This window comes from Microchirus variegatus, assembly GCF_963457635.1.
Source record: "Microchirus variegatus genome assembly, chromosome: 10".
In the NCBI taxonomy this organism is placed as follows: Eukaryota; Metazoa; Chordata; class Actinopteri; order Pleuronectiformes; family Soleidae; genus Microchirus; species Microchirus variegatus.
This window is the reverse complement of record NC_139811.1, coordinates 9,615,284-9,639,239: the sequence shown is the minus strand read 5'-3', so window position 1 is coordinate 9,639,239 and position 23,956 is coordinate 9,615,284. Positions and strand designations below refer to the sequence as shown.

The 23,956-nt window shown below is 42.7% G+C and overlaps 1 protein-coding gene across 2 annotated transcripts; it reads left to right on the top strand.

Moving 5' to 3' along the window:
• The first annotated feature begins 880 nt into the window (after positions 1 to 880).
• On the top strand, positions 881 to 16,966 carry rnf216 (ring finger protein 216). Of its 2 annotated transcripts, none has more exons than XM_083896030.1 (17): positions 881 to 994; positions 2,102 to 2,233; positions 3,051 to 3,181; positions 3,327 to 4,673; positions 4,829 to 4,905; positions 5,322 to 5,430; positions 5,635 to 5,796; positions 5,886 to 5,997; positions 6,447 to 6,580; positions 7,436 to 7,486; positions 7,665 to 7,802; positions 8,812 to 8,960; positions 9,172 to 9,250; positions 13,285 to 13,382; positions 14,909 to 15,131; positions 15,822 to 15,891; positions 16,193 to 16,966. In XM_083896030.1, the coding sequence occupies exons 2-17, from the start codon at positions 2,167 to 2,169 to the stop codon at positions 16,603 to 16,605; spliced, it is 3,360 nt and encodes a 1,119-aa protein (XP_083752156.1). In that variant the 5' UTR covers positions 881 to 994; positions 2,102 to 2,166; the 3' UTR covers positions 16,606 to 16,966. The 2 variants fall into 2 exon arrangements, with proteins under 2 accessions (XP_083752156.1, XP_083752157.1); XM_083896031.1 differs by lacking the exon at positions 881 to 994 and adding an exon at positions 1,394 to 1,431.
• Positions 16,967 to 23,956: the final 6,990 nt, after the last annotated feature.

The window sequence follows — 23,956 nt, the reverse complement described above, 5'->3', positions numbered from 1 at the left end:
TTCTCTGCCCCATCTCTTTGTGTCCGAATGTTAGAAAAAGTTGTCGTCCTCGTCAAGACCACCATGAATGGGAAAAAAAACAACAACAAATCTCTCTTTATGCTCATTAATTCTCCGTACAATCAAAACAAAATCAAAAACCTGAAATGATGATGTGGAAAACATTAAGAGCTGTTATAGATTGAAGACTGTTAAGCAGTATCGTTTCAATCTGCTTTCTTTTCTAGGTTCTGAGTTCACTGTGTAATGGATGCAAGAGTATTGTAACTTACTATGTACTAAACATTTATGGAAAAATACAGTGTAAATAAGATTATATTAAAAGAAATTAAATTGAAAATACATGCCTTGTGTTGTGTATGATTTTCTTTTGTTTGTGGTTAGAGCAGATCTTTTCAATTTCAACTTTCACCACAAGTAACCAAGTTATAGTTCAAGTTATTCCCCTGTACTGACCAGGTTGACATGCTGAACTCCACTCCGCTTTGTTTGCAGCCGTTAAACAACACTGCACTCAGCAACTGGGTGAGATCGGAAAAGAACTGAATGCAGAACTCATGATCATTGATTGTGGTCTTTGGTGTCAAAGCCCCTCTTTGCCTGAGACACATGAAAGCAACCAGAATCCCTTTGGAGGAACTGCCTCTTTACATGGCTGGTTTAATCTAAGATCTTGTGATAATCTTTTATGGATGATTAATACCCTAACCCTTTTTGATGTTTGGAATTATACATTTTTTTAAATTTAATTTTAATAGGTTTATTAAAACACCCTACGTCACGTGGTAGTCATGTAAAACGTTCTGCGTCCCACAACAACTTCTTTCCCTTTCAGACTACACTTCCCAGAATGCCACCCGCGGACGCAGCGAAAAGCATTGTATGTATTACGTCGTCGCTGCTCTTGTTTTGGCAGTTTGTTTCGATATTCACGGGTTGTCTGCTCACCAAGAAGCCTTTTCGGAGTGGTTAGTCAGCGCGAGGCTTCGGTAATGTACGTTCCTGCTTGTCTCTTTCTCCAGACACGGTCATTAAACGTGTTTTGTTGGATGCAACGTTGTGGACACATATCCTGATTGAAGTGAGCTAACTAGTTACTCTGCTGGCTAGCTAGCCAGCCAAGCTAATTAATTGTAGCTTAGCTTGGAGCAGGGGTTTGTTCAGAGTGTAAGCGGAAATGGTCACTTGGTGCTCTGACATGTTTTATTTCAGTTCACGGTATCGTAAACTTCGAGCTAATATCGCAGCGTTCAAGCTAACGAGAAGGCAACAAATACAAGACATGTCCATATAGCTACACAACATTTCCAGCCTCTCGGACTGTTAGCGTCTGACGGTACGAAATGACACATTTGTTTTGATCATACTCCTACTTTCAGTTGATCCAGGACGACTAGGGCTGGGTTCGGCGGTAGACCGGAAGAAACATTGGTAAAGAAAATGCTATGAATAATATGTGTAGGATTGAGTTGGCCAACGAAATACAAATCTACTTTAGCAAGCTAAGCTCTTTCCTAGTGACTGTAGGGACTTATTAGCACACGATTGATTTTACTCTGTTTTTAAGTGCGTTGCATTTTCAGAGTGCAGAGTACACACATGCTGCATGTGCTCTCTGTCCTACTGATATCCTCTTTGTGTATCTTTCTGTTTTCTTATTGGGGCTAAATGTTGTGTGGGGCTTAACAGTCACATTGTGTCTCTGTGTTGTTTCAGTTTCTGTTCAGATCTCACAATTACATCCACTGCCAATTCTTTAGGTATTATCTGTACCATAGGACACCGCATTGACTTCCATTCATTACAGCCTGCGCAAAGCATTATCCCTAACCTTAACCATAGTCAGTTATACCTAAGCCTAAAGAAAGTAGTTTCTGCCTCATTAGGACCAGATTTGGTCTCCATGAGCAAGACTGGTCCTGACAAGGTCAGTGTTTATGCCAGGAAAGTTCCTAAAGGGAGGACAAATGCAAGGACGCATTACGTACACACACCCACATGCGCATCCTTACACACCCTAAAATCATACTACAACAGCTCTACTTGACCATTTTGAAGAGAGTAAATTCTTTCACATTACACATTTGTGTTTGTGATGTAGATGGTACTGATGGAGCAGTGACTGTGTCGGGGCAGTTTTAGGGAGCTGGTAAGTGTAATTTCACAATGGCAGATGGAGGCAGCGATGATGATGTAATTCACCTGGCAAGTTTCAACGTCCACCGCAGCCAAGGTGAGACGCATCTTCATATCCTCACTGACACACGTACTGTACATTCACCTCAGGTCATATTTTGTGGAATACAAGGCAAACACGGTGCCTCTCACATTTCAAATTCATGTAAATATCAGTGTAAGCCAGAATCATCTTTTAATCGCGCCTCAGATTAGGACAGTGTCTGACTCTGGGACAACTTCATCTAAGATTTAGTAGGTTCAAAATGATAATCCTGTTTAATACCAGATGCATAATATGTGTTAATATAGCAATTTGCAAGGTGTTGTAAAAGTAGGAGTGCAGCATCAGTACTATGTGGTTGTTGTTAGTGAGTTGTTTCAGACATTAATTACACAATCTTGTACAAACGGATCAAGAGTTATTCTGCTCTGTGCTGCTCTGGGGGGGATTAATGCACTTAAACAGATATAAACATAAATAATGACATAATAAAAATTCAATGTTTATTCCTACCATGTTTTCTCCAGTTTCACACACTGTGTCTTTAAGAGATACATATAATAAATAATAATAATGATAATGCATTATATTTGAAGGCGCCTTTCAAGACACTCAAGGTCACATTAATGTTTTTTACATTACTTTTGGTTTCTCTTAGCTGGCTTCATTAATCTAAAAATCTAATATAATCCACCTTGAGCTCAGTAAACCAGCACAGCAGAGCATTTCTTTTTCTGTAGTGTCATGTACAGAGCTTACTGACATTGTCAACAAGTCGAACAAAAGGCACATTCTTAAAATACTTCGATTTTATCTGTCCTCATGTAGTCTCATGAAAATGCTGACTTTCACTTGCATTTTGTCTTTGGAGGCTCCCGTGCCCATAAGAGGGAGCTCATCACCATATCAGATGACTCGGATGAGGAGCCTGTGACTTTGGTACCTGGTAGTCCTGTTTTAGTCCCAGATGATGCCAATGATGATGACATCAGCATACTGGAGGTAAATGATGAACAGTGTTCTTGTAGGCACTCCTTATTTAGATTAGATATGCGTGAAAGTATTGTCAGAATGTACTGTCAGTAATATGGGGCTGCATCTTTGAGTTCATCCATCTGTCACTTTTGCCTCCTGTGTTTTCCTGCAGCCACTAACTCCCTCACGAAGACATGTGATTCGTCCAGCAGCCAAATGGAGTGGGGTATCTCCCAACTTAATTCAAGTTGTAGGTCATACTAATGCACCTCCTGCGGTTTCCGTAGGAGTTCCCAGCTCTGCTCCCTCTACCTCCAGAGATGCCAGTGCCAGCGGTGCTGTAGTTAGACCAGCCATACAAACACAAAAAACAGTGCAGTCTGGCACTTCTGGAGACACTCAACCGCAACCGGCTTCCTCTTCTTTCACACTGACTCAGTCAAAATTCAACACAAAATCACAGCAAAAGGACGGTACATCAACACATACAAGTATGGAGCCCCATGCAGTTTCTTCTGTCCAGCACCCATCTACCTCCACAATTGCCAAGGCTGTTGGGATCTCATCCAGAGAGCCTATACGAATACTTATTAATCCTCGGCCTAGCACATCTGGACTCGCACAGTCAAGAGCTGGCGTTTCAGCCGATGTACTGGAAAAGGCTCAGGCGAGTACCTCGGCCAGTACATCTGCCAGTACCTCTTGTGCGGTTGCAGTAAGTGCACCAAAGTCCTCTGTAAAGACTGAAAAGGCAAGTACAAGCACTCTTTCACAAGGAAATCCTCAGGCGAGCACATCATCTGCACAGTCACAGTCTCACACGCGGATGCAGCCTGAGCCTGGTACATCTACACAACTCCAGTCCAGTGGGACTACGACCGTACTGCCCCACCTCATTCAAGTGAAAGACGTGAAGCTAGTTGTTTTTCCCCGACAGCCGAGCACCCAAGCCTCTGCTCTAATAACCAAGCCCCAGGTGCAGCTCAGGACCCAAGTGCAGCCTGTTTCACTCCATCGCATGCACGGCAATCTCATTCAGATTGAGCCACAACCTCTGGCCCAGGCACCTGCCCAGCCTCCAGTCCGGACAGCACAACCCCCTCAGGTGATATCGGTGATTCCTCCCAGAGTGCTAATAGCTGCTGCCCCACAGAGACTAGGACCCCCAGAGGCTGGTCACCGGATCATTCTGGGGAGCCAGGCACGGGGGGAGGCTCCACCACAACCTGGTGTCTCTGGTGTTGGACCGCAAATACACAGAATCAACATCAGGGTTCCTCGTGTGAACACTAACCCTGCTGTTCCTCCAGCTCCCGCAGCTTCAATCCGTCACAACGGAGGAGAGGCACGTCTTGTTGCGGCACCAAATCCAGAAAGGGTCAATCCAGTCCCTGGTGTTGTTGCAGTCCCTCGTGCACCAGAGGACATTCCCCAAATAGAGGATGCAAGGCCTGGTCCCTCTGCACCACGAGAAGCCCCAGAGCAGGATCCCCACATCAGAGGCCTCATCACTGTCGTTGTAAGTACTTCATACACAGCATGTACTGCTCTGTAGACTCACACATGCATTACAGCTATTTAAATAACTGCAATATGATAATATGATTGTTATTCTCACCTTTTGTTGTCGTAACCATCTCTAATTTTCTTCCACTCTCCGTGATTTGTCCACAGCTGGATCTGTTCCCAGATGTCCAGGAAGCCTATGTAGCAGAACTGATCCAAAAGAATAATGTGAAAGACGTGAATGTGTAAGATGCACCTGTTCCTTATAATCTCCAGTTTTTCAGACGGAGCTTTGATTAGTGATTAATGCTGCTCTGGATATTAAACTAGTACATGTTAAGTTTTCAAGGTTTAGTGCAGTGGAGATCATTGCCATTATATAGTAATGGTTTAAAATAAATATGTCGGCTTGTGCTCTGGTTATCTGTTGTGGGCATTTATCTCAACCTTATTGAACAATGTTTTATCAAGACAGTTTTTATGAAATAACATTTAATAGGTTATTTACAATTCCAATTAAAAGCAAGCGCTGCCATAGATGCAATAGGTAACAGTACCAAAAAGTAATACCTGAATTTGTTTTTGTGTAGATTATAGCTGTAAACATAAGTGTTTCTGTGCAAACCTGTTGACCTGTATCTCCTCTCTGCTGCGTCTCCAGTATCTGTAACCTGCTGTTGGAAAACCCTGAGTATCCAAGAAGGGAAACTGCAGCAGCCACTGCAGCTCCAACTAGCATCCTGCTGGAGTCAGGAGACAACCAGACAGAGGTGACTTTGCCTGTTAGAGCCACAATAGTATTGTTCAGCACAGTCTTACATACTTGTCTGCATGACTGCATAGTAAAGTCAATCAAGATTATAACACACACTTCCACCAAAACAATTAAGGCAGAAACATGACATCACAATAGCTATTACAGCATCATTATGTGTTTTTGACTTGGACAACTGAATTGTTCTCTGTCTTTTCAGGTCACTGAAGACCTGTTTGACTATGCCAAGCTGGGTACGGTGGGACCCGAGGCTGTGATGCAAGCTGCTGACTTGCTCATGGCAGATTTCAGGATGCTCAGCTGTCAGGACATCAAATGGGCCCTCAATGCTCTGAAGGGACACTATGCAATCACACGCAAGGTAAGGCCTCATCTCATTTCTGCTTTCATGCCTTCTTATTCAACTGCCTCTTTAACACTTGTCACTGTCTTCATCTCCGGCGCTCCCAGGCCTTATGCGAAGCTTTGAAGAAGTGGCAAGATTCAGGCGACCCCTCAGGAAAGAGACGACGAAGCAGAGCGTCATCCGAACGCTGCTGCATTGACTTCCATTTCGAGCATGGTGAGCAATGTACATTAAAAGTTAGTAGGTGGAAGTATATTCGCACATGCCTGAATGTACTTTTACCTTGCAGCGGTTCTTCGACTAAACTTGTATCTTTAGTTCAAAGCTACAGCGGGTTAATGACTTTGCAAATTAATGGTGATGTTTATGAGATTAAAGATGTTTTAGATGTTTTGGGAGAACAATAGTTCTTCCACTGTTGGAGAACTGTCTTTGAAATGATTTGGAAAAATTGTGATATAGGTATAGGACACAAAATTGTTGTATCCCTAGTTATTTTTTTCCTCTATATTGTTTGTGATTAATTCAGTAAAAGCAAGGAAAGGTATGAAGTGATGTCAGTTATTTTTGTAGAAGCAGTCACAGTTAAGTCCCCCACACCTCTGTCTGTGACCGAATGTAACCCAGCTCTTAACTCACTCCTCCCCCCTCTCTCTGTCCACCAGGGTCAGTGAAGTTTGAAAAGAGGATGTATTTCCTGGAGAATGACCGTCGCTACTGCAGAACATACAGCAATCTAGAAGCTTCTGTGCAGAAAGAGCAGACGTTCTATCAGCAGAAAGCCAAGGAATGGGCAGAGGTACTCTCACACATGCATGACAGTTTCTCTTTCCATTAGAATAATGCTTTTCAATGTTAATATTATTGTTGTTTTACCAGTACAGCAAACTTTGTGAGAAGTTTGACCTGGTGGATGCTTGAATGATAGTTTGACACGGCAAATAAAATATGAATTAGAACAAACGGTACTAAACTACAAACGTCTGGTTTTTAATGGAATATGTACATAGGTGTATAGAGGCCCATTTCCAGTGTTCTAATGGTACATTGTGTTTGCTAATCACATTAGAAGGCTATTGGATGATTAGAAAACCCTTGAAAAAGCTTCTTATATCACTGTTGATGAATAGATAACAACACAAAGGCTCAGCTGCCAACATTGCAAATGATACAATATCACATTGCAAGCTCCCCCTAAACATATTGTAATGTCATAGTGTGGAGTGTATGGTGAGTGCAGTAGGAAGATGTGTGCAATATAGCATAAAGGGTAATGTGTTGTCATGTAATAATATACAGCATATTGCACATACTGCACATTTAAAATAAAACGGCAAACAAATTGTTTATGTTGTACCCAATATACATAGAATTCTACACGTGAAACCATCCAGAGCTGCTTGCTTTGGTTTATTCACTGAGGAAGTGACTGCCAGTCATTTTAACTTGAACTATTTTCATTGTCGCAACGTTCAAAGAAAAATGTGATTAAAAATTAAGTAAAATCCTAACTGAGTCCAATTTAATATTTCACAATTGTTGTGTTGCCATTTGAAGTTAAAAATTGATACAAAGAAAGGGCTGTTTTCAGATTAATCTTTAACTGTAAACATACTGTAAACATTTATCTGCTGCTCTTTCTCTCTCTCTCCAGCATGAGGACTTCCTCTTGGCTCTGCAGGTCAATGAAGACGAATACAAGAAGGTAAGAAACACACTAAAGCTGATAAAAACAGGTAAAAGCTTTAATGTAGCTTTTACCTGTCATTGGTTCATTCAGCGGGTTAAAGCTTGTACATTTATAACAATAATTAACTGAAGAAAGACTGTCAAATCATAGACACACACATGATAGCTACATTAAAATATGCCAACGTTTTCAGGACGGTCAGCTGATTGAGTGCGGCTGCTGCTACGGGGAGTTTGCCTTCGAGAAGATGACACAATGTTCAGACGGTCATCTGTTCTGTAAAGAGTGCCTGGTGAAATACGCTCAGGAGGCAGTGTTTGGCTCCGGAAAGGTAAGCACGCACACACTGTGGGTAATTGTGACCTGCTAATAACTAACTGCTAACAGGGTAGCTAAATGTTTCTGTATTTCTGTAAAAGCCAGCATTCACCTGCTCATGCTGTAGCGGCAATTGTATCATTGTTTGCAGTCATTTTTACCCATATTTCGAACAAGGACCATTCATGTTAAACTCCATTTTACAGAAATGATTTTATGTGAATGAATATTACATTGTAATAATAATAATAATAACCTTTGTTAAATGTGTTTCACTACCTTGAAAGTTTGAAAAGATTAGATTTGACTCTCACTGGGGAAATTCACTTACAGCAGCCAGGTTGGGAGCAGACAAGTTCTATAATACAATGTAATAAATAAGCAATGTAAAATATACAAATGCAAAATAATAGAAATATACTAGTAAAAAAATTTTTTTTTAACTATGAAGTTGTTTTTTTCCCCATGTATTTACTTATACAACAATGTGCACCTTTTTAGCTGAGGAAGTGAACCGAGCAAGAGAAATGTGAAGTGGCTCAATTATTGCACTCTGTCCACTGTCACAGAACATGAACAGCTGTAATAAAGTATACAGAATTTGTAATAAAAATAAAATAATAAAACGACTATATTAAGTCATTAAATGCACAATAGCATGTCTCAATCTGGTCCCAGTTCATCTGGTTCATCTTTGTGAGACTTTGTTGTGTAAAAGCAGTTGTTTTATGATCAACTTTTTTATTATATTTTAACTGAAAAAATATAGAAAAGTACAAGTCAGTGTTACAACGAAAAATCAGAAAGAAACATATTCTATATCTATCTTAATCTAAACATATATACAGATACATATAAGCAAACAATAAAACCGCCACAAAATAAACATTATTACATTGTAAAAACCAGTAAATCAAAACCAATTATGTTCACGACTCTAATGTTCATGTCTCTAAAAAAAAAATTGTTAATGATTCATTGTTCAGCCCTAATGTTAACACGTGTGTGTGTTGTCATTGCAGTCGGAGCTGAGCTGCATGGAGTCCGGCTGCCCGTGCTCATATCCAGTGTGTGAGCTGGAGAAGGTCCTACCAGAGAATATACTGTGTAAATATTATGAGAGGCAGGCGGAGGAGGCAGTCGCTGCCACCTGTGCTGATGAATTAGTGCGGTGAGTGTGCACTGGCACAGACAGCTTGCAGAACTGTTTACATGTGATTCAGCTTTATTAAATACAATTTTGAGTCATTTTAAATATGTTGCTGTATCATTCACACTTATCTCTCCTCTCGCATGGTTTTTTTTAATGTGTGTGTGTTTATATTTAGTTGATTTATTCGCCCTTTCATCGTTTAACCCTCCCTCCTCTCTGGTCTTCGCAGTTGTCCGTTTTGTAACTTCCCAGCCCTGTTGGACAAAGGCATGTCTCTGTTCAGCTGTCCCAATCCGCGATGCCGAAAGGTTAGTCTAACTCATCTGATGTAATCACATGTGGCGGTTTGTCAGGGTTTTTAAATTATACCCCACAAAAAGAGATTGGACCGGGATTTTGAAGTGTTACTTTTTCAGTCAAAGCACAAAACTGTGTGCAGCATAAATTCCCACAGAGATGATAGATTGAGTTGTTTTTCAGTGATGAAAGTGTTCAGTCTTGCAAAGTGGCCACCTCTGTCTCCTCTGTTTATCTCTGGACCTCCTCCCTCTGTCTGAGGAATGCTGGGGGAGGCCGTGCTTTGTTTCTGCCAAGGCTGTCACATGGATTCCAGTGCATAATCTCCATTTCTGAAGAAACACACACACACACAGATTTGCCCAACTACTCTTCACAGGACATTGCACTGCACAGTCTTGCCGTGCAAAGTACACATGATGCCCTTCTTCTTCCCGATGTGTCTTTTGTCACCATCTCTTTGTAATAAACTTGTGTCTGTGGGGTTATACATCTACACCAATATAATTTTTTTTTTTTTAAATGACTATATCGTCACTCAGTCTGGCTAGGGTCACAGGTAGTTTCCGATTTGATAATTCCTTAATTAACCAGCACATTAATCAGAAAATAAATAGTTTCTGCTGCCAAGGCAGCATTGAAAGCACCTGGAAACTTTGGAGAAACTTGACCACAGAACCTTTGTTGCAGCCAGGGACTAGATTTAGTTTCGGTTCCAGTTGTGATAAGCAAACAGTTGTTGATGATAGCTTGGGAAGTGCAGGAACACGGTGTGTAGGGCTGACTTTTATTTACTGATCATACACAGATAACCTTGACATCGGAGACGTATTTACCACGTCATTCCTTAAATGAGAAAGCTCTGAGAACTAATAGTGAATCACTCTGCAGCTGGTGAAATACAACCATGAGGTTGGCTGTAATGTGAATGGGAATGCACAGCCACATCCAATCAGCTGGATTTGTTGTTCAGTGTATTTTTAAGCATATTGGTATGGCGTGCCACGTTAAAATAGACCCCCTGTTTATAGCTTGTAAACTTAATATCAGTCATCATGTTGAAGAAGTGCTTCTTCATTTTATGTCTTGCAGCTGTGTCCTTTTGCCTGTAGGTGGAGCCAGAGGTTCATAGTGGCTGAGTTCCAGTGTAATTGTACATCTGAACCTCATTACCTCTTCACACACACACCCAAAGATTTTAAAAGAAAAAGTTTTACGAGCTGCAGATATGTTTTTCTCTTCTAAATAGTAGTTGAATATTAGTCATCGACATTTCTGCAAATGTAGGTCAACGCTCAGAAGCTGGATATTTGTGGTATTTTTTTAAAAGTTGAGAGATGAGTGGTTGTGCTTTTTGTTCTTCAACAGCAAACAGAGCGCGACTAAAAGTTGCTTCCTTTTTTTATTGTGTCGGAGACAGGATGTCAGTCTGTCGCTGCTTTGGTGTGTTATGTCTGGATTGTCTGTGGTGAATCCTCTTTTGCAAACCAACACATTCAGAATTGGTGGTACAAACTTTAACGTTTGTTGTTTTCTTTTGTTTCGTTTTTTTTGGGGTGTTGTTCCCATCACCATAGACATAGTTGAGGACAGATGCTGAACAGTTGTCAGCCTCTGTTCCCGCTCAGTCTATAATCAGGGAGGGGCTTCATTATGTAACTGACACACTTCTATGAGCCCACCCGCCGTCTTCCACGCCGCTGCCTTATTGGCTGCTCGCACTTCCCTCTCCGTCCGTACTGGTTGCTTAGTGGTTGGACTCGCGCTTCCTCCTCCATTTCAAAGGTGGCTCGAATCAAATTTGACCCAGATTCCCCTCCCTTTCTTTTCACTCCCCCCCGCTCCTCTTCCCTCGCTCTGTCTGACCTACACACACGCACACACACCCATGCAGTTGCACACAAACGGATGCTAATGTATTCCACATGTGGTTATGAGGACATTTGGACTGCCTTGTTTCTGCCTGGGTATGATTACTTCATGAAATCAGAGGAATGTGTGTGTATATGTAGGCCAAGGGAAGGCCATTCTTGTTTGCACCGAATCTGTGCTTCAGTGGTTTATTGTGCATTATTACATCTGCTGGTTTCCTCACAGCGTCACGTCAGACATGCAGTACATCTCCTGTCTTCCACCCTTCCCTCTCAGTTTAGACTGCAGTGAAAGCCATCTATCCTCAAAAAACACACACAATGCAAGCCCCCCCCCCCCCCCCATCAGAAGCCACCGACAGCCTGCACTACCTTATAAGGGCAGCTGCAGCCTTTAGTACAGAGGAAGAGGTAGAAAAAGTGAAGAAACCAGAGTAGCAGAGGTGAGGTACGACTCAAGAATGAAGAAGAATATATTGGGTGAAACTGAATGGAGAGGAAGTTTGGGGTAGTGTGGGAAGAAAGTGGAGTGCTCAGAAAAAACACACACACAAGGAGAACTCCAACATGTAGAAAGGCCCTTGTTCTGACGAGGTCGTGAACTGGGAAGGCCCCACTTTGCTGTCAGTCATACATAAACCAAAGTGTTTTTGACCATTGTCACATTTATTGACACTTGTTGACTCCGATGTCACTGTATTCACACACACACAGGCATGTTCAGCTATTCTTCTTAGGACCCTGCATTGATTTCCATTCATTTCAATAGCTGAAACAAAGCGTTATCCCAAACCTTAAACGGTTTATTGCTTACTCTGCCTGAAACGGTCTTGAGGAGGTAGCAAATACAAGCATACAGTACACACAGCATCACTCTGTCTCATGTCATTCCTTGTCCTTTTCCATAGAATACCACTAGGGGTCGATCTTTCACCACTCTGCCTCCGGCCCTCCTCCCCTCCTCATGGTTTGCCTCATCTGTCTTTTGTGTGTGTGATGTGGCTTTTTCCTGACATTTGTGTCTGATTCTGCACCTCTCTTCCCCCCTAAAGACGCCCATTTAAGTGAACCCATACACCAGAGAACCCTTTTTCTTACTGTACTCGCACACACTACTGTTCCCCATGATCGTGTTTCATGCATGCCTCTGGTTGGGGACTCACTTTTAAGTCCTAAACATCTTAAAAATTATAAAACTGTTTAGTCTAGGTTTCATCTGTATCGTGGTAGATGTGGTCGCCCCTCTCCCTTCGAATCTGCCGATCTGTGGAGCCACAGTTTCTTCCATTAACATAGTTGTGTGCTTCTGGGTTTTTGTGATCCAAACTGCTCCAAAACGCTCCTTTACATCAGTTCCCCGCCCTCTGGCTGACCTTGGTCACATGCAGCTGTCTTAGCGAACACAGTGTGAGCTGCAAGTCTGTAGTTAGCGAAAACACACAAAGGATAAAGGAGACGGGGTGTGTTTGTGTCCAAGGTTCGGCGTCAGACTGGAGAGTTGCTGTCAAGACATGGATCATTCTTTGCTGCATCAGCTGTCATATGCCTGCTCTTCAATAATACATGAGGGGTTCAAATATTTATCGTGACATCACTTAGCCAAGGGTTAGAAAGTGAGGCATCCCAGAGCTGTGTGTGTGCGCACACGTGTGTGTGTACAGGCTGCACATCTTAGTGCTGACATAATGGCGGAGATCAGAGAGGACAGAGTTGCTGTTTCTAGGCAACCGAGCAGTCGGTGGCGAGCAAATCGTAATCTCGCTGCAGTCGCACGTTCGCATTTGCAGGGAAAGAGAGAGAGAGCCACACCTAGTTGTGTCTGTGCAAGTCCAACTCCCTGCAGCGGCACCACCAGCAGCATATAGAGCAGCAGGCAGCTGTCTGAGTGCAGCGCTGCTCTGATTCAGCAAAAACTGGGCACATGGATGTGTAATGAGTGGATGGAAATGTGTCAGATTCTTGTCATATTTGACGTGTGCTCGTTTTTCCATGTCATGCATTATTGAGCAGACACACATTTTCAAATTGATGCATCATTAAAAGTCTCAGTAAAATACAACCAGCCTATATAAGATGAAGACTTAGTGAATGAATGTTTTGCTTTATCATTGTTTATTTTCTCATTGATCTCCTACTACATTTGTCTTATTCTGTTCTATTTTTTTCGTTTTAAGGAGAGCTGCAGGAAGTGCCACGTCCAGTGGAAGCAGCATGTGGGTAAGACGTGTGAGCAGGTGCTGGAGAGGGATGAAATCCGCATGAGGGTGCTCTTGTAAGTATCTCACACTAGACTCTTTTTACTAACATGTTACCGCTAGCCATAAATGCTATTTGTGTTTATATATGAAAACATTTAATGTGTTCTGATTGAAAAGGGTTCCCTCTGTGGTATCAAAACACGACTAATGGATCTCTTAGTGAGCTCTAACTCCCTCATTCTTCACATATTTTACCCCCTAAATACTAAACATTGAAACGATAAAAACATTATAAGACTTAAACTATATTTGTACCACCAAAGACCGTACATATTATGGTATCCCCTACCCCACATACACTGGCGCCCACTTGAAACATGAAATTGGAAATGTATGGAGCCATTTATGTGCATAGGAGCGTGCTCTTGGCCGGGCCATTGCCAAGATGGCTGCCGAGTACCAAGATCTGTTTTGTACCGATCATAAGTTTGACCCTTCAAGGATATATCTGTCCCAGGGCCTCTCATCACTGTCCACCCCGTCTCCTCTCTGAGAGAGCATGCATGCTGGGTAAACAGCTCAGTTACCGGACAGCCCTCCAGGAAGTGGATTTGCCGGCTGCTTCCTGTTGCCCAGCAGGCCCTACCGGCCAGCACTTCCTGTTATGAGCCGTCCATAGATCTTCTCATTTCCTGGTGCTGAAGGAGACAGGAAGTGGTGGCCTGGTGGACACATTACCAAAGCAGAGTCTAAAGCAAGACCGGACTGATGATTATAACAGGACGAGACAAAAAATAATCACTATGGCAACATTAGTGCGGTCCTCGCCATATGCGCAGGTTTGATCTTTGCGTATGTGGAGATCAAACAGAGCTTTGTATTCTGAAACAGCTCTGCTTTGATTTAACAGATTTTAAATGTGAAATGTTTAACCTTAATATCACCAAGTCCAGAATGATAACATCTGAATATGTTTTTGAGTCAAACCAGGTTACTTTGTGTCCTGGTGTAAAAAAACACCTGTGTGTAACATGAAGTGTTGGTCTGTATCCTGATGAACTTTCTGCTTATATTTTTGGATTAAGGTTTATCATATTAAATCATGCATTAGCTCGAACATCAGCTGATGATTATATTTAACTTGGAAAAAGTGTTTGACCTTTGACATGAAACTGTGAAAACTTGATTTTTAACTGTTGTGCATAACTTTTAACCATACAAAAATGTGTTACAATCAAACCTTTGTCAAAAGAGTTTACACAAGGCTTATTTAGCCTATCAGCCCCACATAGCTCTCCTCTCTTGTGTCACACAATGACATTCCCAGCCTGCACACAGGAAGTGATTTGTTTTGAGTCGAGGCAGGCGGAGGCAACAACAACATTAAGGCTCTAGTAAAGTCAGACACCTTCAAACAGGTTGGAGTATGACTGAAAACACAAAGAAGTGCACATGAGAACTAATTCTACTGTTCAAAAAGCCCTGCTCAGCAGTTTAATAATAGTAATAGTCAGTCTTAAACCAAAGAGAGACAGAATAATAACAACAAAAGTTACACGCTTAAAATGCTAACCCTGTCTGTCTCCATCCGTCTCCGCAGTGAGGAGCGTATGACGGCGGCTCGAGTGAGGAAGTGTGTCAAGTGTGGCACAGGCCTGGTCAAGTCGGAGGGCTGCAACCGCATGTCGTGTCGCTGCGGTAGCTTCATGTGCTACCTCTGCCGGGAGCCAATCACGGGCTACAACCACTTCTGCCAGCACGCCCGCTCTCCTGGAGCTCCATGCCGCCACTGCCGCAAATGTTCCCTCTGGACGGACCCCACGGTAATTTGACTGACATGTTCTGTGCCTGTGCTCCCTGGTTACATCAAGGCAATGAAGGCTTTTCATCCTGTTCCAATAATAGGAGACTTGTATGTCGTCTTATTTAGTTGAGGTTATATTTCCATGGTTTTCAACAGACACTTTTACACTAATAAGATGCTCTGCGGAGGCTCCAGACTCAGCCATAAGCTGGTCCTGAAAGCGTTGCCAAGAAATGGATAAAAATACTGTGTCCGATGGAGGCTGGAGAAAAATGAAAGGTTTTCCCTGTCAGGTGTGCTGGTGAAAGTAGTTTTTCAACACAACGCTCATAAGACTTTGATTCACCTAATCACACAGTTTATTACCTCCGCCGAATCCAACCTAAGAAGTTATGAACGGAAATGATTAGGTTTTGGTGGTGATCCAGAGTTCAGAGAAACTGAGAGGCCATGGCAGAGGTTTTCACTCTCTGAATGCTTTGGACCACACTGGCTTCTTCCTCTGTGGTCGCTCGAATCAGGAGTTTGAGAACTGGAAAGGTGGAAAGTGACGACAAAGAACGGGAACATCCTTGCTGTGTAATTCTGTATTTGTGAATTAGTGTGTAATTCTTTTTAAGTGACCAGAAGTGTCTAATAATAGGGGAAGTTCTGGTATTGTGACGCACGGTGTGTATCCTCATCCTTTTGTGTGTTCGTCTTTCTGCAGCAAGACGACGAGAGAATCATTCAGGAGATCCAGAAGGAAGGGGAGGCGGAGCTGAATAAGAAATCTGCTGGTCAGTGCAGAAGCGTCTTTGAGATATTCATGAATGTAGAAAACCTCACATGTAGAAACCTGGACCTGCTTGAGTCTCTTGCACGTCATCTATGAACAGCACCTATTTATTTACCCCACTGATTGATTTACTGTAGAACAACAACATTCCTCCTCTCTGCTGCTTCCTCTTTGTCTTTTCTAGCCATTATTTCTTCTGACACATTAGCTGTGTTATAACCCAAACCAGCAGCAGTTTCAGGGCTGTTTCCTGTGTTTGGTTTGTCGGCGTCTTTTTCATTCCCTTCCTTTTCTTCTGTCAGATAATTTGGGGAAGAGGGTGGGTCCTCCTCCTGAGCCCGTCTCGAATGTAAAGCGGCCGCGCGTGGGTCCGCCCGCCGAGAACCCGCCCAACCCTCACCCCGCGGCTCCTCCTCCTCCTCACCCTCAGGCGGTACAAGCGCCGCTGTTTGTCCCGCCGCGCGGCCGCTACCCTCCAGCTCCTCCCCCTGGTAGAATGTACCACCAGGTAATCGTACCGCGGCTGCCCCCGGCGCCCTACGTGCCCCCGCTGCATCACCTGCCCCCTCTGAACAATAACAACAACAACAACCACCACCACCACCATCACCACAACCACCACAACCCTCCTATGAACCCTCACCACCACAACATGGACGTAATGGACCTGCCCATGCACTACGGACCGCCGCACCGCTACTACAGACGCTTGTAACGCACACTCTCTGTGACGAGTGTGTTCATCCCGGTGAAGTGAGGTCATAGGTACACACACACACACATGTACTACAGTTCTACTTCTCTTTTCAGAGGTGTGTTTTTTGACATCTGGTGTTTTCATCATGTTCTGCGTGTGCTACCTTTTTCCCCCGTTTCTTGTTCTTTTTTCACAGCTCGTGTTTTTTGGGCTCAGATTAGAATAAAACACACACAGAAGACACTGAAAAGTACATCTGTAGAACAACACACACACACACACCTGGACACTTAACATCCTCCTGCTTAACTTCAATAATGTTGACAATCCCCACATCATTTCACCCCCTCCTCCGTTTCTGCTTAAATACTCGAGATGAACCGATGAAGCTTCTGTTTATACAGATATTTTTGAGTACATTAAAAAACTTGGTTAACATTCCTCTCTGTATCTCTTTGTGTTTTCTAATAAAGCTTTCTGTTCATTTTTGTGAGATTCGGCCTCATAGAAGTTAAATTAATCGTGTGTTTTTTTTGTCTGTTATGAAAACCTTTCTGTCTGTGCTTCTCTTTCTTTTCCAGTCTCAGGCTCTCCCCCCCCCCCCCCTCTTCGTCGTCTCTTGTAGAAAAAAAGAGGCTGACTCATGATAACTGAGCCCTGCGGGGCTGTGCACCAATCACATGACGGAGCAGGCGCTCTCTCCACCAATGGCAGCGCAGAGACAAACGGGGGCTTTGTGAGGTTACAAATAAGAGGGGCCTTCTTTGTTAAAGCCAAGTGTGCTGCTGTGAGTGTGACAAATCGTTTTGCTTCGCTCGGTCTCGTCAACACGCTCTTGTTTCTGCGTGAAGATGATAGTAGTAGCACAGCAAAACTCCTAGATTAGCACCGTTTTTCCTCATGTTGTTAGTCATGGGTGATTTGAGACAAAGGAATTTGTGTGAGAACAAAAAATGAAGCATCTTCTAACACCGACCATGCTGCCGAAGACACACAAAGGCCCTGCATCGGTTTTCCATTAATGGTCACTGTGTTTTTTGTTTTGTTTTTACTGTGTACATCTGGGTCATTGCAGTTGTTAAGATATTTCACTCACGACCACAAATGTCGACCTCGTGGTGTCACGGGGTTATCAAGAGTTATTTGGAGGTCGTCCTCTGGGGACCAGGAATGTTTGTGCCAAACTCCACAGTTGTCCGTTGTTGACCTTCGCCAAGGAGGTATATGTTTTCGCCTGAGTTTTTGTTCGTTTGTCTGTCGGATTTGGATGAAAATTTTCTCCCAAATTTTCATTTTAGGCGTGATCCGTAGACGCTATCACTATTTTTATAGCTATTTTGTAGGCACTGAGCTGCCTTGGTGGAGGTCTGCGCTCTATGAGTGCTTTTCTAGTTTAGTTTGGACTAAGATGGTGTCTGGACCAACAGCGTCTTGTGCTTAGAACACTTAAATTGTCCTCCAGATGCTTAAAAATGTAGGATTAAACTTTTAAATAGAACAAAAATCTATTAGATTCTAATTGTCAAATGCTGATTAAGCTCCACATGAGTCTGTGTTTCTCAGTTTAGTTTGGATCTCGTGTCACATCGCGACGTTCTCACCGATTCTGATTCACCGTTTCTGTTATGAATAACCAAATTATCTTAACATGTTTGAGTTTGTGTGTCCCCTCCGAACATGGCGGCTTCTCAGCTGATTCTTGACCTCTGACATTTCTGCTCGTGCCATGAAGAGAAGACGCGCAGTCGATGCTTACCACTGCAGAGAACGAGCCTAAAGCACAGCAGAAATCCTCCTCTGCTGTCTGCCAGACAAGAGTGTGCGTCACGGATTACACTTCTGTAGTATTACGGAGTATAATCTGCAAAATGACTCACTCAATTCAAAGAACAAAGGGCCAGGTTTAACTAATGTGTGATAAGACTCACTCAGTCGCTCACAGCTACTCCTCTGAGGTGAATATCAACATTGATGTTGAAGAGCGATGGTTTATTTGGAGTTGAAGCACTTTTGAATGTAAACATGTGACAAACAGTTTATGTTTTAACACTTTCTCTCACTTTATTAGGGACAGAAGACACAGGCAGGAGTAAGAGGTCTTGTTTAAGGAAGGAACTGGACTTGTAACCGGAAGGTTGCCAGTTCAAATTCCGGGCCGTGTCGTAGGTCATGGCATCCAGTCCCTCATTGCTCCCCTGGCACGGTGTTGTATGTTCACCACTGGTGTGTGTGTGTGTAATAAGGATGGGTCAAATGCAGAGATCAAATTCACTAGTGGGTGTTCAACATGTGTGTTAATTTGAGCAGGTGTGCCTTATAAAGTGGCCTGTGAATGTGATCCTGAATCCATCTCGCCATCATCAGGTCAGTATTTTAAAGGATGGAATAACATTGTCCCTATAACTAGTCCTTCAATGATGTCCTTTACATATGTGATTTGTGTGTTTTGACTCGTAAAGGGTTTGTATCACTGACCTCGTCTTATCTTCTTTCAGATAAATGTTGTACAATAACAGCGTCTTGTGTTTTCTATTCAAACCCCCCCCCCCCTAACAGGAGGACAGGAGCGGCCGCCCTTTCATGGAGTTGCCCGGCGTGGACCTGATGCTGTGAATGGGTCGGCGATTAGAATACGGCGCTCCAAGGTCGTGACAACATGAACTTACACGCGACCTTCATATCTGCTCGGACACCTGAGGTGAATGAATACAGGGCTGTGCTGCTGGCTTCCTGTCAGCGTGACCTCGTGTTCCTGTGTCACTGCACCACAGACTTCACCTCTAAACGCACATTGTGTGTGTGTGTGTGTGTGTGTGTGTAGGCTGCAAGGACACATTTTTATATAAACCTATCTTTGTGAGGACACTTGGTTAAGACTTGGTTATTTGGGTTAGACTGAGGGTCAGATAATATGAGGGCATTATATCTATGAGTGAGTGAATATGTATGTGTGTGTGTATTCGTATTTGTAACCGTTTCAGGACCAGCATTCCTTATGGAAACCTAAACCTGGTCCTAATGAGGCAGAACCTCAATTCTGAGGAACGTGTTAAAGTTTATGGCTCGTGTTGGACATTATCTGGTTATGGTTAAGGTAAGGGATAATGATTCTGTGTGTGTGTGTGTACTTGTATTTATAGCTTTGTGAGGTCCAAAACACATACAAACCTCTTTGGGGACATTTTCCTCGGGCCCCACAACATTAAAGAGCTTTTTCAGGGTTGAGACCTGGTTTTAGGGTTAGGGATAATGTTTGTTGAGATGGAACCTCTCTCTTTCTGTGCGTGTATTTGTATTTGTAGCTTTGTGAGGTCCAAAACACACACACACACAAACCTCTTTGGGGACATTTTCTTCAACATTAAAGGGCTTTTCCAGGGTTGAGACCTGGTTTTAGGGTTAGGTTAGGTTAGGTGCTTAGTCGTCATGGTTAAAGCTAAGATAAGAGGTTAGGGAATGCATTATGTCTATGATGTGTCCTCACTAAGCTATAAAAACAGATGTGTGTGTGTGTGTGTGTGTGTGTCCACAGGGACTGTCTCTGTCTGGCAGCATTTGCTCCCCTGACACTTCTCTCTGCTCTTCCTCCTCCACAGGCGTTGTTTGTGTTTGTTATCATTTGTGAGTGATTCCTTAATAATGAGTGTGTGTGTGCTTTTTACACATTTGTGCCGCTCCGTGCTCCAGCTGCTCGTTCTTTGATATTTGTAGTTTTTGAGATGCAGCAATTGCTCATGCATAAATCAACAATAATAAATCCAGAATACATTTACGTAACATTAAAATACATGAGTGCAAAACAATGGTGGACGACCCCCAAGCAGCACACACCTGCTCACATACAGACAGACAGAGTGACAGACAACAGGTGTGGCTGTAGCTCTGAGTATGTATGTATGTATATATGGAGCCAAAACACTGGTGTGGAAGAAGAGCACTTTTCATTTGGACATGACGTGAGAACGGCTCTCTGTACTCAGGCAGTTTGTTAAAGGTTTATTAAAGAGTTTTAAGTCGTTTAGGAACGAGAGCAGTGAGCAGAGGAGGAGTTTTCTGTCTTATGCAGTCTCGCCATGAGACGTCACAGATTCGTACTCACCTGGACCTTTCATAGTTAGGTAAAAGTTACAATATTTAAAGGTGCATTATGTAATAAATCTAAACCAACTGGCCATAAAATCCTCCTAATATATCACAGAGACTCAGGAATAATGTTTTGTTGTGACAAATACAGAGGTCCTAAAAGACCTCTGTATTTTGAATTTGAATGTAGTAACCCACTGATGTTAGCATTTAGCTCAAGTCCAGCTTCACAGAGTTGCCGACGTGAGTCTCCAGGCTTATTTTTAACACACATAAACTGCTATTTATGCTCAAACCTTCTCCGTCTCCTGATCTGTCGCAGTGACTCATCTGCTTTTCATCCCGCACAGGGTTTGCTTCATCACAGCCCCCTGAAGAGATTACCGTGTGACCTGGTGACCCACTGACTGACTGACTGACTGAGTGACTGGACATGTGAGAGATGGAAAAACACTGGTGGATGTGGATTTGAGGAGAGCCGATGGAAAGGTCGGTCAGATGAAAGACACACACAAACACACACACTGTATATCTTCTGCAACTCAACATAGTTAAGCTCTCTCCACTGTTTCCTCAATCACAAGTCCTTTTCTGATCAAAGGCAGACGCCCCCCTTCACCTCCTTCACCTCCTCCTGCTGCTCCCCAAGGACCCCCCCCCCCAAAACCACACACACACAAGCTTTGCACAATCATTTTTTTGACATTCCTGTCCCTGGCGATGCTGCACACTCTCGCTCGCCTCCTCGCAAGACCTCTCCATTTGTAGCAGCTGGGGTTTCCATGGTAACGGGGCGATAGGTCTGCGGGTAAAAATGGCAGCCATTTTGCACACAGCTTCTCCTCCTCCTCCCTCTTTTAACCCTGCCCTCCACTATATTCCCTCTCTCCTAGAGAGAGAGGGATGGGGGAAAAAAACACTGGGCTCTATCTGTGTCTGATGTCTGACATTTTTACCCATAAACCACTGCACTCATTTCTGGGATCTGGGTCATGTTTTTTTTGAGTGACTCATCTTTTTGAGAGAAAAAATCGTTCAGTGGAGAGGGAGGAGGAGGAGGAGGAGGAGGAGGAGGAGGAGGAAATGTGGATGTGGAACATGCTGAAAGCGTACGAGGGTAAAGAGGGATCGATGGGGTAATAAGGAGGGAAAGGGGGAGGGAGGAGGGGGGTGATGAGGCAGCAGAGGGAAGGAGATTAGATAGAAGAGTGGTGTGTGTAAACGTGTGTGTGCGTGTGTGTGCGTGTGTGTGCGTGTGTGTGTGTGTGTTTGTTTTGCCGTGTTGGGTGTTCCTCTGAGACCTGCACGCCTGACGGGGGGAAGTGGATTAGAGACCTGCTCTGGAGGCTCCATCATTACATTACTGCCCTGAATCATGTTCCTGTGTGTGTGTGTGAATCTTTAGAGGAGGGAGGGGCAGGGTTGCCCTTTCCCTGCACTAGAATAAATGTTTGAACACAAAGGCTCCATTCATAAGACAGGAAAAGTGTGTGTGTGTGTATGTGCGGGTGTGTGTGTGTGTGGGACAGCTACATGGAGCTGCTGTGATTCTGTGAGAAAATGAAGGATGAGGATGGGGAAGCTGACGCGGGGTTAAAGGAACAGACCACGTCAAAACACACACATACACACGGAGGGCTCTCAAGGCCCTGACCCTCTTTGAATGTCAGCCAGCTCTCCTGTTCAAACTTTAGTCAGCTGACTTTTTATTTGGTCTGCTGGAGTTCTTAAATGTCAAGGACGAACAATAATACGAGTTATTTTCCATACGAGATGAGGCGTCTGCTCTTTGTTTACCTGAAACCAAGGATGAATTTCATTTATTGTTGTTGTTTGTGGTGAGTTTAACAGACTAAGCATCAATGAGAGAGACTAAGTTTAGGAAATATACTTAATTATGTGTTTTTTAGCAGAGGGTGAGACACATGGCCATATCAAGACCATTCCTATGAACGAAAGACACATTGATTTTTATTATTAACCTTACTGTGCATATAGTATATATACACTACCGTTCAAAAGTTTGGGGTCACTTAGAAATGTCCTTATTTTTGAAGGAAAGGCACTTTTTTTCAATGAATATAACATTAAATCAATCAGAAATACACTCTATACATTGTTAATGTGGTAACGTCTATTCTAGCTGCCAACGTCTGATTTTTAATGGAATATGTACATAGGTGTATAGAGGCCCATTTCCAGTGTTCTAATGGTTAATTGTGTTTGCTTATCGTGTTAGAAGGCTATTGGATGATTAGAAAACCCTTTTATTCATTATTATTTTAAATAAAAAAATCATTATTTCTAATCTTGTTAATGTCTTGACTTTTCTTTTCATTTTGCAACTCTTTTGATTAACAAAAGTGTGACTTTTAATGGTAAACACAAAAAAGTTGTGGCATAAATTTACAAAATGATCCATTTGCCATGATGCACTTAGATAGTGAGCAGACTTTCTTAAAAAAAAAAAAAAAAAAAGTATCTCGGAATGACTTGAAATTTACCATCATAATAGTCAACATTGTCCTGAACAAGGATCCGTTGAAAATATTTGCTCTTAAGGAATAATTTTAATGAATTTTTGAAATTCAGGAAATAATCGTTTGCCCTGATGCACTTTGACGGTGAGACGACTTTCTTCCAAAAAACATTTGTGTTGTGCCTAATGAGGTTGCACAGTGTTTGTATTATTTTAGCCTTTACGTTCCTTATCATGCATTACCATAACTGAAAAATCTTCTTCAGCTCCCACTATAGGAATACATACTTCCTACGGGCACTGCACTAGTATATATAAAAAACAAAAAGGATAAATGTTAAGACAAACAACAAATGAGAGACATCATAAAACACAAGAAGCTCAAACTAAAAACAGCACAGTAAATAACAACAGAGACCACTTATAGCGTTCCAAATCCCAGTTTTATTGGTCGTTGGATTTCAGGTGAACCAATGGCACGAGAGAGATTAATCCACAAAATCGAAAAATTATACAAAATAATAACAATAATAATAATACAAAAGGAAGTTCCAGTTATACAAAGCAAAGATGTGGACGTTAATTCTTTTTTTTTACCCCATCTATTTTTTTTTCTTTCCAAACTACTGCCCAAAAAAACTCAACAGTAAGGCACAGTCATTACCACATGTTTACCCTTCCACATCCGTTTGTCTAAGCCTTGGTCTTTGGTTACCACGGAGACGCTCGTTTCTCCGAGGATAACCTTTTTTTTTATATATTTGCTCGTCATTCTCAGCCCTTCGCGCAAAAAAAACAACAAACTTT

Coding starts and splice junctions, on each gene's coding strand:
- rnf216 (XM_083896030.1), top strand. CDS start 2,167: ATGGCAGATGGAGGCAGCGATGATGATGTAATTCACCTGGCAAGTTTC. Junction 2,234..3,050: donor CAACGTCCACCGCAGCCAAG/GTGAGACGCATC, acceptor TTGTCTTTGGAG/GCTCCCGTGCCCATAAGAGG. Junction 4,906..5,321: donor AATGTGAAAGACGTGAATGT/GTAAGATGCACC, acceptor CTGCGTCTCCAG/TATCTGTAACCTGCTGTTGG.